This window comes from Emydura macquarii, unplaced genomic scaffold, assembly GCF_026122565.2.
Source record: "Emydura macquarii macquarii isolate MOO-44397 ecotype Brisbane River unplaced genomic scaffold, CSIRO-AGI_Emac_v2 contig_1253, whole genome shotgun sequence".
Classification (NCBI taxonomy): domain Eukaryota; kingdom Metazoa; phylum Chordata; order Testudines; family Chelidae; genus Emydura; species Emydura macquarii.
In genome coordinates, this window is record NW_027131390.1 from 103997918 (window position 1) to 104011306 (window position 13389).

Consider the following 13389-nt stretch of genomic DNA (forward strand, 5'->3'; position numbering starts at 1 on the left):
GGTAAGCATTTCCACACTATATGGCATACGCTTTTATCCAGGTTTGAACTCATTTCTGTGGTACGTTTGGGGCAGAAAGGGGACATTTCCAAAGAAGTAAACACCAACCTGGAGGATGTTTTGCACTCAAAGGATTCCAATACCTCCACCCCCTCCCGTAAAAGAAAACTACATTTGGCCTAAATGCCAGAACAGACTTAACCTGACTCGATGAATGTTTTCCCCTCTCCCCCACACATCCAGTGCTAAATACACACACAATGAATCCAATAAAGCAGCAGGACACCTGGGAAGGCATGCTTCCCATCATTATTAGTGATGCTGTACTGGGTTCATTGTGTATGTATTTAGCACCGACATACGGGAGAGAGATGAAGGCATGGAAAACCCACTCACATATTTGTTAAGGACACTAACCAAGGAAGATTATGTTTTGGACACAAATCGCCCCCCTCATAATTTTAGATATGGAGTATTTTGCAGATTACTAATATTGACGAATGGTCTCAGATGTTCAAGAATTCTTGGCTAGTGTAAAAGAATTAACACTGTGCATTGTAAAATACTTAAGGCTTTCAATTAGCCATCTCACCAGAAAAACAGACCGATCTTGGTTTCTCCTTCAAACACCAGAACTCCCGTCGGGGTCAGCCCAAGGCTGTAATCATTGCCATCCCTTGCCTAAGTATCACAGACCAAAACAGGTTGTGTTGAGTTCCACAGTTAGGATTCCATGCACGTATAAATCATTCCAGTGTCCAATATATCCCTTCCTTGTTAAGATTATATTTTATTTTATTAAAATAAAAAAAATTCTCAGAAGATATATCTGTATTAAAAAAAAAAAAAAAATGCTTCCTAAATAGCTTATTCTACTCCACAACTCTTTAGAGATAAGGATAAAAAGGGAAAGAGAAGAAAAGGTTTCTTTATAAGCTTATGGGCTAAAGACCCTCCTTGTATTATTCTCTACCTTTCTTCCTTTATGGTCTATTTAGTCTCTCTCTATACAGTTGTGAATTGATACTATATTAAATCCCAGTCCAATTTTGATTTAATTTGCTATGATTTTCATATAGGTTTCAGGCTGACTGAAAACTGCAGCTCCCATCCCATATTTAAAAAAAAAAAAAATATAGACAGATTAAAATTACGTCCTCCAGAAGCACACACTAATTAATTCATACCAAGTGATTGCACTTAACCAGCCTGAGTGCTATAGTTTAGAAAAGCACCATATAAAAATAATTCATAGGCAAGAGCTGGATGAGTAAGCATCTCAGACAGGTGATTAAGAGAAAGCAGAAAGCCTACAAGGAATGGAAGATGGGAGGGATCAGCAAGGAAAGCTATCTCTTGGAGGTCAGAACATATAGCGACAAAGTGAGAAAGGCCAAAAGCCAAGTAGAACTGGACCTTACAGAGGAAATTAAAACCAATAATAAAAGGTTCTATAGCCATATAAACAGGGAGGCTAATGGGAATGAGGATATTAAGGTAGAAATTACTACATCTGAAATAGAAGCCAAACTCGAAGAGCTTAATGGGACTAAATCAGGGGGGCCGGATAATCTCCATCCAAGAATACTGAAGGAAGTAGCACATGAAATTGCAAGCCCATTAGCAAGGATTTTTAATGAATCTGTAAACTCAGGGGGTGAACTGTATGACTGGAGAATTGCTAGCATAGTTCATATTTTTAAGAATAGGAAAAAAAGTGATCCAGGTAACTACAGGCCTATTAGTTTGACCTCGGTAGTATGCAAGGTCAAGGAAAAAAATTTTGAAAGAGAAAGTAATTAAGGACATAGAGGTTAACAGTAATTGGGATAAAATACAACATGGTTTTACAAAAGGTAGCTCATGCCAGACCAACCTGATCTCCTTTTTTGAGAAGATAAGACTTTTTAGACAAAGGGAATGCAGTGGCTCTAATTTACCTAGATTTCAGTAAGGTATCTGATACAGTTCCACATGGGGAATTATTAGTTAAATTGGAGAAGATGGGGATTAATATGAAAATTGAAAGGTGGATAAAGAACTGGTTAAAGGGGAGACTACAATGGGTCATGCTGAAAGGTGAACTGTCAGGCTGGAGAGAGGTTACTAGTGGAGTTCCTCAGGGATCGGTCTTGGGACCGATCTTATTTAACCTTTTTAATACTGACCTTGGCACAAAATGTGGGAATGTGCTAATAAAGTTTGTGGATGACACAAAGTTGGGAGGTATTGCCAAGACAGAGAAGGATCGGGATATCATACAGGAAGATCTGGATGACCTTGTAAACTGGAGTAATAGAAATAGATTAAATTTAATAGTGGAAAGTACAAGGTCATGCATTTAGGGACTATTAAGAATTTCTGCAATAAGCTGGGGACGCATCAGTTGGAAGTGACAGAGGAGGAGAAAAACCTGGGCATATTGGTTCAATAATAAAGGTTGATGAGGTTCAACAAGGACAAGTGCAGAGTCCTGCACTTAGGACAGAAGAATCTGATGCACAGCTAGATGCAGATGCACAGCTACAGACTGGGGGTTACAGTGGATAAAAAGCTGGATATGAGCCAGCAGTGTGCCCTAGTTGCCAAGAAGGCTAATAGCATATTGGGCTGCGTTAGGAGGAGCATTGCCAGCAGATCGCAGGAAGTGATTATTCCCCTCTATTCGGCATTGGTGAGGCCGCATTTGGAGTATTGTGTCCAGTTTTGGGCCCCCCACTACAAAAAGGATGTGGAGAAGTTAGAGAGAGTCCAGCAGAGGGCAACAAAAATGATTAGGGGGCTGGAGCACAAGACGTATGAGGAGAGGCTAAGGGAACTAGGCTTGTTTAGCCTGCAGAAGAGAAGAATGAGGGGGGATTTGATAGCAGCCTTCAACTACCTGAAAGGGGGTTCCAGGGAGGACAGAGCTAGGCTGTTCTCAGTGGTGGCAGATGACAGAACAAGGAGCAACAGTCTCAAGTTGCAGTGGGGGAGGTCTGGGTTGGACATTAGGAAAAAGTTTCTCACTAGGAGGGTGGTGAAGCACTGGAATGGGTTACCTAGGGAGGTGGTGGAATCTCCATCTTTAGAGGTTTTTAAGCTGCGGCTTGACAAAACCCTTGCTGGGATAATTTAACTGAGGTTAGTCCTGCTTTGAGCAGGGGGTTGGACTAGATGACCTCTTGAGGTCCCTTCCAACTCTATGATTCTATGATTGGTTGATCATAGGATGACTATGAGCCGCCAATGTGATGTGGCATGAAAAAAGCTAATGCGGTCCTTGGATGCATCAGATGACATATTTCCAGTAGAGATAGAGAGGTGTTAGTACCGCTATACAAGGTGCTGGTGAGACCTCTTCTGGAATAGTGTGCGCAGTTCTGGTTCCCCAGGTTTAAGAAAGATGAATTCAAACTGGAACAGGTACATAGAAGAACTACTAGGATGATCCGTGGAATGGAAGGAGACTCAAAGAGCTTGGCTTGTTTAGCCTAACCAAAAGAAGGTTGAGGGGAGATATGATTGCTCTCTATAAATACATCAGAGGGATAAATACCAGGGAGAGAGAGGAATTATTAAATTCAGCACCAATGTGGACACAAGAACTAATGGATATAAATGGGCCATCAGGAAGTTTAGACATGAAATTAGACGCAGGTTTCTAACCATCAGAGGAGTGAAGTTCTGGAATAGCCTTCCAAGGGGAGCAGCGGGAGCAAAAAACCTAGCTGGCTTCATAACTGAGCTTGATAAATTTATGGAGGGGATGGTACGATGGGACAGCCTTGTTTGGCAATTGGCTGATCTTTGACTACTGGTGGTAGATATGCCAATGGCCTGTGAAGGGATGTTAGATGGGGTGGGTTCTAAGTTATTACAGAGAATTTTTTCTTGGATGTCTGACTGGAGTCTTGCCCACATGCTCAGGGTTTAACTGATCGCCATATTTGGGGTCAGAAAGGAATTTTACCCAGGGCAGATTGGGAAAGGTTCTAGGGGTTTTTCGCCTTCCTCTGTGGCATGGGGTACCGCTCACTTGTTAGTGGATTCTCTGTACCTTAAAATCTTTAAACCATGATTTGAGGACTTTAAAAACTCAGTCATAGGTTAGAGATTTATTATAGGAGTGTGTGGGTGAGGTTCTGTGGCCTGCATATGCAGGAGATCACACTAGATGATCATATTGGTCCCTTCTGACCTCAGAGTCTATGAGTCTATCATCATCTTAATCTCATTTGTTTTCCATATGGCACTTTTAGCTTTGCACAGCACTTGGAACATTTGCTCTGCGAGAATAACCATTTCCAAAGAAGTCACCACTCCGTGGGCACACTTACCTTTACTATGTGCATGTCCACCCCATACATTTCCAGCCACTTAGCTTTGTTCAAATAGTTAGTTTCAGCTTGAGCTGGCATTTGCCCCCTGAAATACATTTTTTAAAAGTTAAACAGAATCCTGTAAAACTATAAGCAGTAAAAAGAAAAATGGACATATGGAGAAAGAGGCGGAAAAATGTTTGTGGGTCTGCGAAAAGCAAACACTGCTGTGTCTCTCTCTCAAAGTATGAGCATCAAGGCCACCTTTGCAAGTTTTAACCTGAAACGCTGATTGTTGCAAAAAGCACTGTATTGCAAGATTCGGCAAATCCATGATTTCACTGAAACTGGAGTTTTACCATTCACAGGCAGGAGTAGAATTTCACCCTGGATTGAAGTGGCAGACTCAACCAAGAACTGCTAGCTTTGGTTTCTTATCGTCTATGATGGAAACACATTACGATAATATCTGGGTGAAAGGCCATCCCCCCTGTGCTCCACACGGAAGAATCAGAAAGTAGATTTGGTAAGCACAGATCAGGAGCTATAGTACCTGTATTCCTTCCACTTCTCAAAAATGGCCAATTCCATCTCTTCAGTCTGAGTGGGCACAAACCTGAACTCAGACACCAAGTCAGAAACATGTTCTGCAGGATCATGGTCTCCAAGTTCAGCTACAAAGAAAGAACTCTGTCAAGTGACATTCCATTCAAGATAAACCTTAGTTCAAAGGCAATAGCTTTAAGAACAGGCTTGAGCTGAAGTGTCTACCATGATTTGTTCACTTTAAGTGTTTGAGATTCTAAACTTCTCCCACTTCCTACCCCCCACATGTATTGTTTCCACCTGTTTTGGATGTGGTAACTGTAGGCACTGACAAATGGCCCTACAGCCCTAAGCTCTGTATGGAACTTCTGCAACTGCTGATGAAATACTGTTATTACAACTCGTCAAAAATTTCCTGCAAGAAGTTTTCCACCAAAAAAACTGAGTTTTTTAAAATAAAATGGAACTAGTCATGAAAAACTGTCAACATCTTTGAATTTATCCTTCTTTTGCAAACTAATCTCACAATATTTTTCATCAAAATGTTGTAAAATAGTTACCGAACAGTATTGCAGTAAAAATTATTGATAAGGGAGAGAAAAAAATTTAAACTTTCACTAAAATGGGTTCATTTTGAATCCTGTAGAAAGGATACAGTTTCAAAATCTCCCCAAAAATTCTTTTTTCTTTTTATAACCAGCTCTAATTTTTATGACAACAGATCTCCCTGAAAAAACAAAAACAAAAAAAAAGCTTAAGGGTGCAAAGGCAAGAGTAGATGAGAGAAACTATTTTTTCTCTCTCTACCAGTGGAATCATACTAGTGTCACAATGGCTGCACATCAGAAAACTGGCTTCTTTTCCCACAACTGCTAACACTTAAAAGGCCATTGTTTTCCAAACATAGGTGCCTTAAAAAAAAAAAAGTGCCTCTATTTGTAATTAGAATCCTAAATCAACATGGTCTCATTTTCAGAGAGGCTAAGCAGCCACCACTTCCAATGACTTCCTCACCTCTGAGAAACACAAAGCTAACTTTGGGCCCCCAAGTTTTGGCTAAAAGTGCACGCCAGAAACTGACCTGTTTGAAAAATGCAAGTTGTTTGTGGAAAAATAAAGGGAAAACTTTTTGGGAAAAAACAGAAGCGCCAATTAGAAATATAAAATATTTGAACGGTTCAAAATATTGAGTTTATTAAATATTTTGTTGTATTTACTATATACAAATCTATTTCTTGGAGTTCTGAACACAATACCTTTAAATAGCCTTGTCGTACACTTTTTTAAATCAACTTTGACAGAAAGGAAGTCTGTAGTTTTATAGTAATTTACTCCCACCATGCCTCCTGCCTCTGTTGAAAGGAATGTTGTCAAAGCCTGCTTAGGTTCCAGCTGATTTAAATAAAATCTACTCAGCTGTCAACCCGACAGTAAAATTAAAGCTCTGCTAAAGACTTCTCTGTGGAATTAAGAACAGATCTGAAAGAAGAAAATGCCAATATTTAAGAGTAGGGTATCTAAGTTATTAAGTTCACCCTGTGTTTCTAAACATTTGATCCACTACACTATTGGACCAAAGGCTTTAACAATGTCAGTATCTCTCAGCATAGGATGCATTCAAACTGTTTAAAGAGAAAAGCGACAGGTTTTTTTGCAATGCACTCCCCACCCTAGCTACTGGCCCTGATCATCTACACTGTAGATTGTACAGCACAATTCATATTTAAGCTGACCATATGTTTTATAAAATACTTAGGAGAATAAAAGATCTCAGTGATTGACTTAGTCTTGTTAATAAATCACAGCAAGAATATGCACAATACTGAACAGGTTTTTATAAGGTATATGGAGTATATATAGTGGGATATTTTTCCAGTTATATATGATATATTAAACACAGATCACATAACTGAAAATAATTTCCCTACACCATTCCCTTTGCACCCATAAAACAAAAAACCATTACCTTCTGTTTCTGCATGGACCCCATTGTACAGAAAATAGGATGGTGGCCATGCAGGGTGCCTAGCACACATACAAGAGGAGAACAACCAGCACTAGATTCCAGGAGGCACCATCCAGCTACAGAGTCAGCAAGCCAGAGCAGCACTCTCCCTCACCCAAGCAGCTCTGCACTCCTAGAAATGTGGGGTGGGAGGCAGTGCTACATGTGACCCCGATGCCTTGCCTGTTTGGGGAGGGGCCCTTCTCTCCTCCCAAATTATGCCCATGGGCATCCCCAGCCACACCCTCTCAGTGATTTACTTCTCTACTGGCTGCTTTGGGGCAGAAATGTGCAGCTGCGCTGCTGGGGAGAGGTGCATGCCCACTCTTGCAGCTTCCTTTTGCTTCCCCGTCGTTTTCTGCAGGGAAGCAAAAAAATCTGCACGGGACATGAATTCTGCATGGTCGCAGTGGTGCACATTTCTCACAGGTGTACAAATTGGACACTCTTACAAGTCTGAGGAAAGAATGTTTTAGTAGAAAACAAAAAAACAGAGTTACTTACCAGTAACTGTTGTTCTTCGAGATGTGTTGCTCATATCCATTCCAATATAGGTGTGTGCACGCCCCGTGCACAGATTCCTGGAACTTTTTCCCTTAGCTAGCTCCGTAGGGCCAGCTCAGGCGCCCCCTGGAGTGCCGCGCTCATGCCACGGTACATAGGGCACCACCGATCCTGCGGCCCCTCAGTCCTTTCTTTCAGCCAAGTACGACAGTGGGGATGGAGGGTGGGTTTGGAATGGATATGGGCAACACATCTCAAAGAACAACAGTTACTGGTAAGTAACCCTGTTTTCTCTCTTTGAGTGATTGCTCATATCCATTCCAATATAGGTGATTAAATAGCCATGCCTTGGAGGTGGGTAGGAGTCAGCGTTGAGCTACTCTCGCCAGTACTGCTCTGCCGAATCCTGCGTCCTCTCTCGCCTGCTGCACGATGGCACAGTGGGACATGAAGGTGTGGACTGACGACCAGGTCGCTGCTCTGCAGATGTCCTGCATGGGCACCCCTCCCAGGAAGGCCGCATATGAGGCCTGGGCTCTGGTTGAGTGCACTGTCACAGCTCCTGGAAGCGGCACCTTCGCCCGCTCATAGCAGGTTTTGATACAGGCGGTGATCCAGGTGGAAATGTGCTGGATGGAGACAGGTGAGCCCTTCATCCGGTCCACCACTGCCACGAACAGCTGCGCTGACTTCCGGAACGGCCTGGTCTGCTCGATGTAGAAGGCCAGGGCTCGTCTGACGTCCAGCGAGTGCCATCTCCGCTCCTCCTCCGAACCATGTGATTTGGGAAAAAACAGGGGGAGGAAGATATTCTGGTTATAGTGGAACTGAGACACCACCTTAGGTAGGAAGGCTGGGTGGGGCCTCAGTTGGACCTTATCTTTATAGAAGACCATGTAGGGGGGCTCCGAGGTTAAAGCTTTGAGCTCAGAGACCCTCCTAGCCAATATAATGGCACAAGGAAGGCTACCTTCCAAGAGAGGACGAGCAGCGAGCATGTAGCCATGGGCTCGAAGGGGGGTCCTGTCAACCTGGCGAGGACCAGGTTCAAATCCCAGGGAGGCACCGGGTCTCGGACTTGGGGGTACAGCCTCTCCACCCCTTTGAGGAACCTGACTGACATGGGGTGGGAGAACAGTGAACGCCCTTCCATCGGCTGGTGGAAAGCCGAGATAGCTGCCAGGTGCACTTTCAGGGAAGCCAGTGCTAAACCCTGGAGCTTTAGGTGGAGTAGGTACTCCAATATCGCCTGTATGGTCGAGCCGGACGGTGGTACACCCCGGGACTCCGCCCAACAAGTAAAACGCTTCCACTTGGCCCGGTACACAACCTGAGTGGAAGGTTTTCTGCTGCCCAGCAGAATCTGTTAGACCTGCGCCCAGCAGGCTCTCTCTCCCTCCGTCAGCCACAGAGTCTTCATGCCGTCAGGTGGAGGGAGTCCAGGTCCGGGTGCAGCAGGTGACCCTGGTCCTGTGAGAGCAGGTCGTAGCGCCTCGGGAGCGGGAGTGGCGTATTGATTGATAGGTCAAGCAGCATGCTGTACCAGTGCTGCCGTGGCCAAGCTGGCACAATCAGTATCATATCCGCTCTGTCCCTATTGATTTTCAAGAGGACCTTGGGCAGGAGCGGAGTGGGGGGAAACGCATACAGGAGGGTCCCTGTCCAGTCTAGCAGGAACGCGTCGGAGAGGGAGCCCGGCTCGCGACCTCAGAGCAAGCAGAATCTCGGGCACTTCCTGTTTCAGGACGACGCGAACAGGTCCAGTTGGGGAACCCCCCACTTCTGGAAGATTGAAGTCACCACCGCCGGGTGCAGTGGCCAGTCGTGGCAGGGTGAGAACGACCTGCTGAGGTGGTCTGCCTCGTCGTTCCTGACCCCCGGGAGGTGAGAGGCAGATATGTGGAAATTGTGCCTCACAGCAAAGTCTCAAAGACAAGCGGCCTCCTGGCAAAGAGCCGAGGAGCACGCTCTCCCCTGTCTGTTTATAAAAACATGGCCGCCGTATTGTCTGTAAGGACCTGAATCGTTCTGCCCCTCAGGAATTTGATGAAGACTTTGCAGGCCAAGCGGACTGCCCTGAGCTCTCTGACATTTATATGGAGAGCCCTCTCGTCTGGTGACCATAGTCCCTGGGTGCTCAGGTCCTTGCTGATGTGGGCCCCCCAACCCTCGTCTGAGGTGTCCGTTATCAGGGTCACTGAGGGAGCCAAGTCTCTGAAGGGAACGCCACTCAGAACCTCCCCTGGGTCCCTCCACCAGTCCAGGGAGGACAGTATCTGGGTGGGAACCGCAACCACCTTGTTCAGCCAGTGTCTGGCCGGTACATAGACTGAGGCCAGCCACCCTTGGAGAGGCCCTTAGCTTGAGGCGAGCCAGCCTCACCACATAAGTACATGCCGCCATGTGTCCCAACAGCTGAAGGCAGTGCCTGGCTGTCGTCGTGGGGGACCTGTGGAGATTGCTGATTATGGCGGTCATGGTCTTGAACCGAGTCAGAAGAAGGAAGGCTCTGGCCTGGATGGCATCCAAGGTGGCGCCTATAAACTCTATGCGCTGCACTGGGGTGAGAGTGGACTTCTGCTCGTTGATGAGCAGCCCCAGTCTGGTGCACGTGGTGCAGGTCAGAGCCAGGCTGTTCCTCACATAGGCCCTGGACTTGCCCTGGATCAGCCAGTCGTCCAGGTAAGGGAATATCTGGACCCCTCTGTGGCGCAGGTGGGCCGCTACCACTGCCATGCGTTTTGTAAACACCCTTGGCGCGGACGAAAGGCCAAAGGGCAGGGCAGAAAACTGGTAGTGGTGTCCAGCTACCATAAACCTTAAGAACTTTCTGTGACCTGGAAGGATAGTGATATGAAAATACGCGTCCTTCAGGTCGAGGGCGGCATACCAGTCCCCTGGATCTAGGGTGGGAATGATGGAGGCTAGGGAAACCATATGAAACCTGGTACGCCTGACAAACTTGTTCAGGCGGCGGAGGTCCAGAATTGGCCTCAGGCCCCCCATGGCCTTGAGGATTAGGAAGTACCATGAGTAGAATCCCTTTCCCTGTTCCTATGGAGGAACCTCCTCTATTGCACCAAGCATGAGGAGGGAGTTGACCTCTGGTATGAGGAGTTGGTCGTGAGAGGGGTCCCTGAAGAGGGACTGGGTAGGGGGAGAGTTGGGGGGGGAGGCCGTAAGCTGTAAGGCATAGCCCTTGTGGACTATGCCAAGGACCCATTGGTCTGTGGTAATGGCTTCTCATTCGGCGGGGTATGGCTGAAGCCTGTGGGAGAAAATTTTGGAGTGATCCAGTGGGACCCTCGTGCACCCTGTCAAAACCTCTTATGGGGCACATTGCCCTTGTTAGGGCCTTTCTGGGACCCCAAAGGGGGCCCTTGCCCATCGTGGCGGTTGGGCGCCCGGTACCTGTCCCTACTCCTCCTAGGCTGAGTGGGTCTGGGGGGCAGCCTCAGTGGAGGTTGCGGCTGCCTCTGTGCCTGAGGCCGGGTCTGGTGCCTCGAGGCCTGAGGGCTGTATAGCCCTAGGGATCTCAGGGTGGCCTGTGAGTCCTTTAGGGCATGCAGCTTCTCGTCCGTCCTCTCAGAGAAGAGGCTGGTGTAGTCAAAGGGGAGGTCCTGAATCGACTGTTGGACCTCCTGAGACAGACCAGAAGCTTGGAGCCAGGAGCAGCGGTGCACGACGATGGCCGAAGAGATCGCCCTGCTGGCTGCCTCCGCTGCATCACTGGCCAACTGGAGTACCGCCTTAGCCACCAGCACGCCCTCTTGCGACACAGTGGCAAAGTCTGCGGCCTGGTCCAGGGGCAACCCGGAGGAGACCCTCTGTAGAGAGAACCAAAGGTTCAAGTTATATTTTCCCATGAGAGCCTGATGGTTCACAACCCTCAGCTGTAGGGCCACAGTAGAGTACATCTTGCGCCCAAAAAGGTCCAGCTTTTTGCTGCCCTTGTCTTTAGGGGTGTTGCCCTGGCCACCCTGGCAGTCCCGCTGGTTCACTGAGTCCACTACGAGCCAACCTGGGGCGGGATGCATATATAAAAATTCAAACCCCTCCTTCAGTACATAGTATTTGCGCTCAGTGCCTTTCGAGGTGGGGGCCACTGAGGAGGGGGTTTGCCATAGGGTTTTAGCTATCTTCATAACCCTCTCATGAACAGGCAGGGCCAGGAGTGATGGGCCTGTTGCCTCAGAGACCGCAAAGAGGGGGTCCTCTTCCTCCGACAGCTCCTTAATCTATAGGCCGAGATTGTCAGCCACTCTCCTCAGGAGGTCCTGGTGGCCCCGGAAGTCAAAGAAGAGGGCCCTATTGTCCCTGGCCGCCGCCTCATCCGGGGAGGACGATGACTGTGGAAGTGCCCCTACAGAAGGGCCTTCTGGGTCAGACCCCTCCTCAGAGGGGTGACCCTCCTGTGGACCGGTTGATGGGGGCATTGGTTGGGCCACCGAGGAGTGAATAGAGGTGGTCCCTTGGCCCATCTGGGTACCCCAAAGCCCCCAATATGGCCATTGCCAGGGGCCTTGGGGCCATGCAGGTGTGGGGACCTGCTGGGTCATTTCCAGGCGTCCCCCCTTGGATCCCGTGCCACTTGACCGGTGCTTATGGGCCCTGGAAGGGGAGCGGCTCCTGGACGATGAAGACCTCCGGTGCCAATGCCTGCGGTGCCGATGAGGAGAGGAGCTGCTGGAGGAGCTGTAGCTGGAACAATCCCTCCCTCGAGAAGACTTGCAGTGACACTTCCCAGATCTAGAGCGGGAGCGGTGACGCCTGTGATGTCGCGACGCTGACCTGGAGCGCGACGTGTCACCCGGTGCCAAGGCGCTCAGTGCCGGAATGCACGGTGGGAGGCTCGGCGCCGAGGCAGGCAGCGTCAGGGATCAGTGTCGAGCTGGGCTCCGCACCGGGGTACCGGAGCCCACTCTCAGGTCCCTGCTGAAGGTGGAACTGTAGCGCCTTCACCTCGAGCGTTTGTCCCTGGACCGCCCTCGGTGCTGCGGTGCCGGGGAGCTCAACGACCCGGAGTCGGAGCTAGGAGAGGAACCCGCACTCTCTACCCTCCTTGGCCGTCTGGGGGGAGACCTCGACTCCTGTCTCTTCCACCCACCGGGGTAACCTAACGCGGGTTTACCCCGAAACACGGGTCCCGGAACCCTCGGCCGAGGGGGGGATGGAGACGTAGGCAGGCCCATGAGGGCGCGTGCCGCAGCGAAAGCCTCCGGTGTCGACGGCCCTTGCAGAGGCGCTCCCCCACCCCCAGGAGTCGGGGGAGGCTCTCTGCGAGGAGATGCCAGTGCCGGAGTACTCTCCAGGGCACGTGGCTGGGGCATCTCCTGTTGCATCCCCTGCTTTCCCGGTAGCAGGGGGGAGTCCATATGTGCGGCCTCACACCGCTTTTTTCTCTTCGGTGCCGATGGTGTCAGTGCCGGTGCCGACGTCAGTGCTAGTGGAGCGCCCTGCACCGAGGAGACACTCGGTGCCGCAGGGGAACGCGATGGCTCGGAGTCCGGGTGAAGCGCCGACTCCATCAGGATCGCTTTCAGTCTCACGTCCCTCTCCTTCTGGGTCCTTGGTTTGAAGGACCTACAGATCCTGCATTTTTCTTTCCTGTGTTGCTCCCCGCGGCATCGGAGGCAACGGTCGTGAGGGTCACTCACTGGAAAGGATTTTGCACACACGGTGCAGGCTTTAAAGCCGGTGGAGCCGGGCATGGCTCAGCTCTAGTCCCTAAGGGCACTATTTACTTAACTACTATTAGAAAACAATAAACTCGAACAATAAAGCTATAACACTAAGGGATGCTACTTGCATTTGTATGCAAGAGGCAGACGTTCCGGTAACCGTCACAGACGGAAAGAAGGAACTGAGGGGCCGCAGGGTCGGCGGCGCCCTATGTACCGCAGCATGAGCGCGGTACTCCAGGGGGCGCTTGAGCCGGCCCTACGGAGCTAGCTAAGGGAAAAAGTTCCGGGAATCTGTGCACGGGGCGCGCACACACCTATATTGGAATGGATATGAGCAATCACTCGAAGA

At 48.7% G+C, this 13389-nt stretch overlaps 1 protein-coding gene across 1 annotated transcript in view; it reads right to left on the minus strand.

Annotated features, from left to right (window-relative positions):
- Window positions 1-13389, minus strand: part of LOC137153841 (band 4.1-like protein 5) — a 57971-nt gene that overhangs the window by 17288 nt on the left and 27294 nt on the right. Inside the window, exons 8-10 of the mRNA XM_067549664.1 lie at window positions 4855-4975; window positions 4320-4407; window positions 593-681 (exon numbers count right to left, since the gene is read on the minus strand). Coding sequence (XP_067405765.1) covers window positions 593-681; window positions 4320-4407; window positions 4855-4975 — 298 coding nt within the window. The remainder of the gene's footprint in view (window positions 1-592; window positions 682-4319; window positions 4408-4854; window positions 4976-13389) is intronic.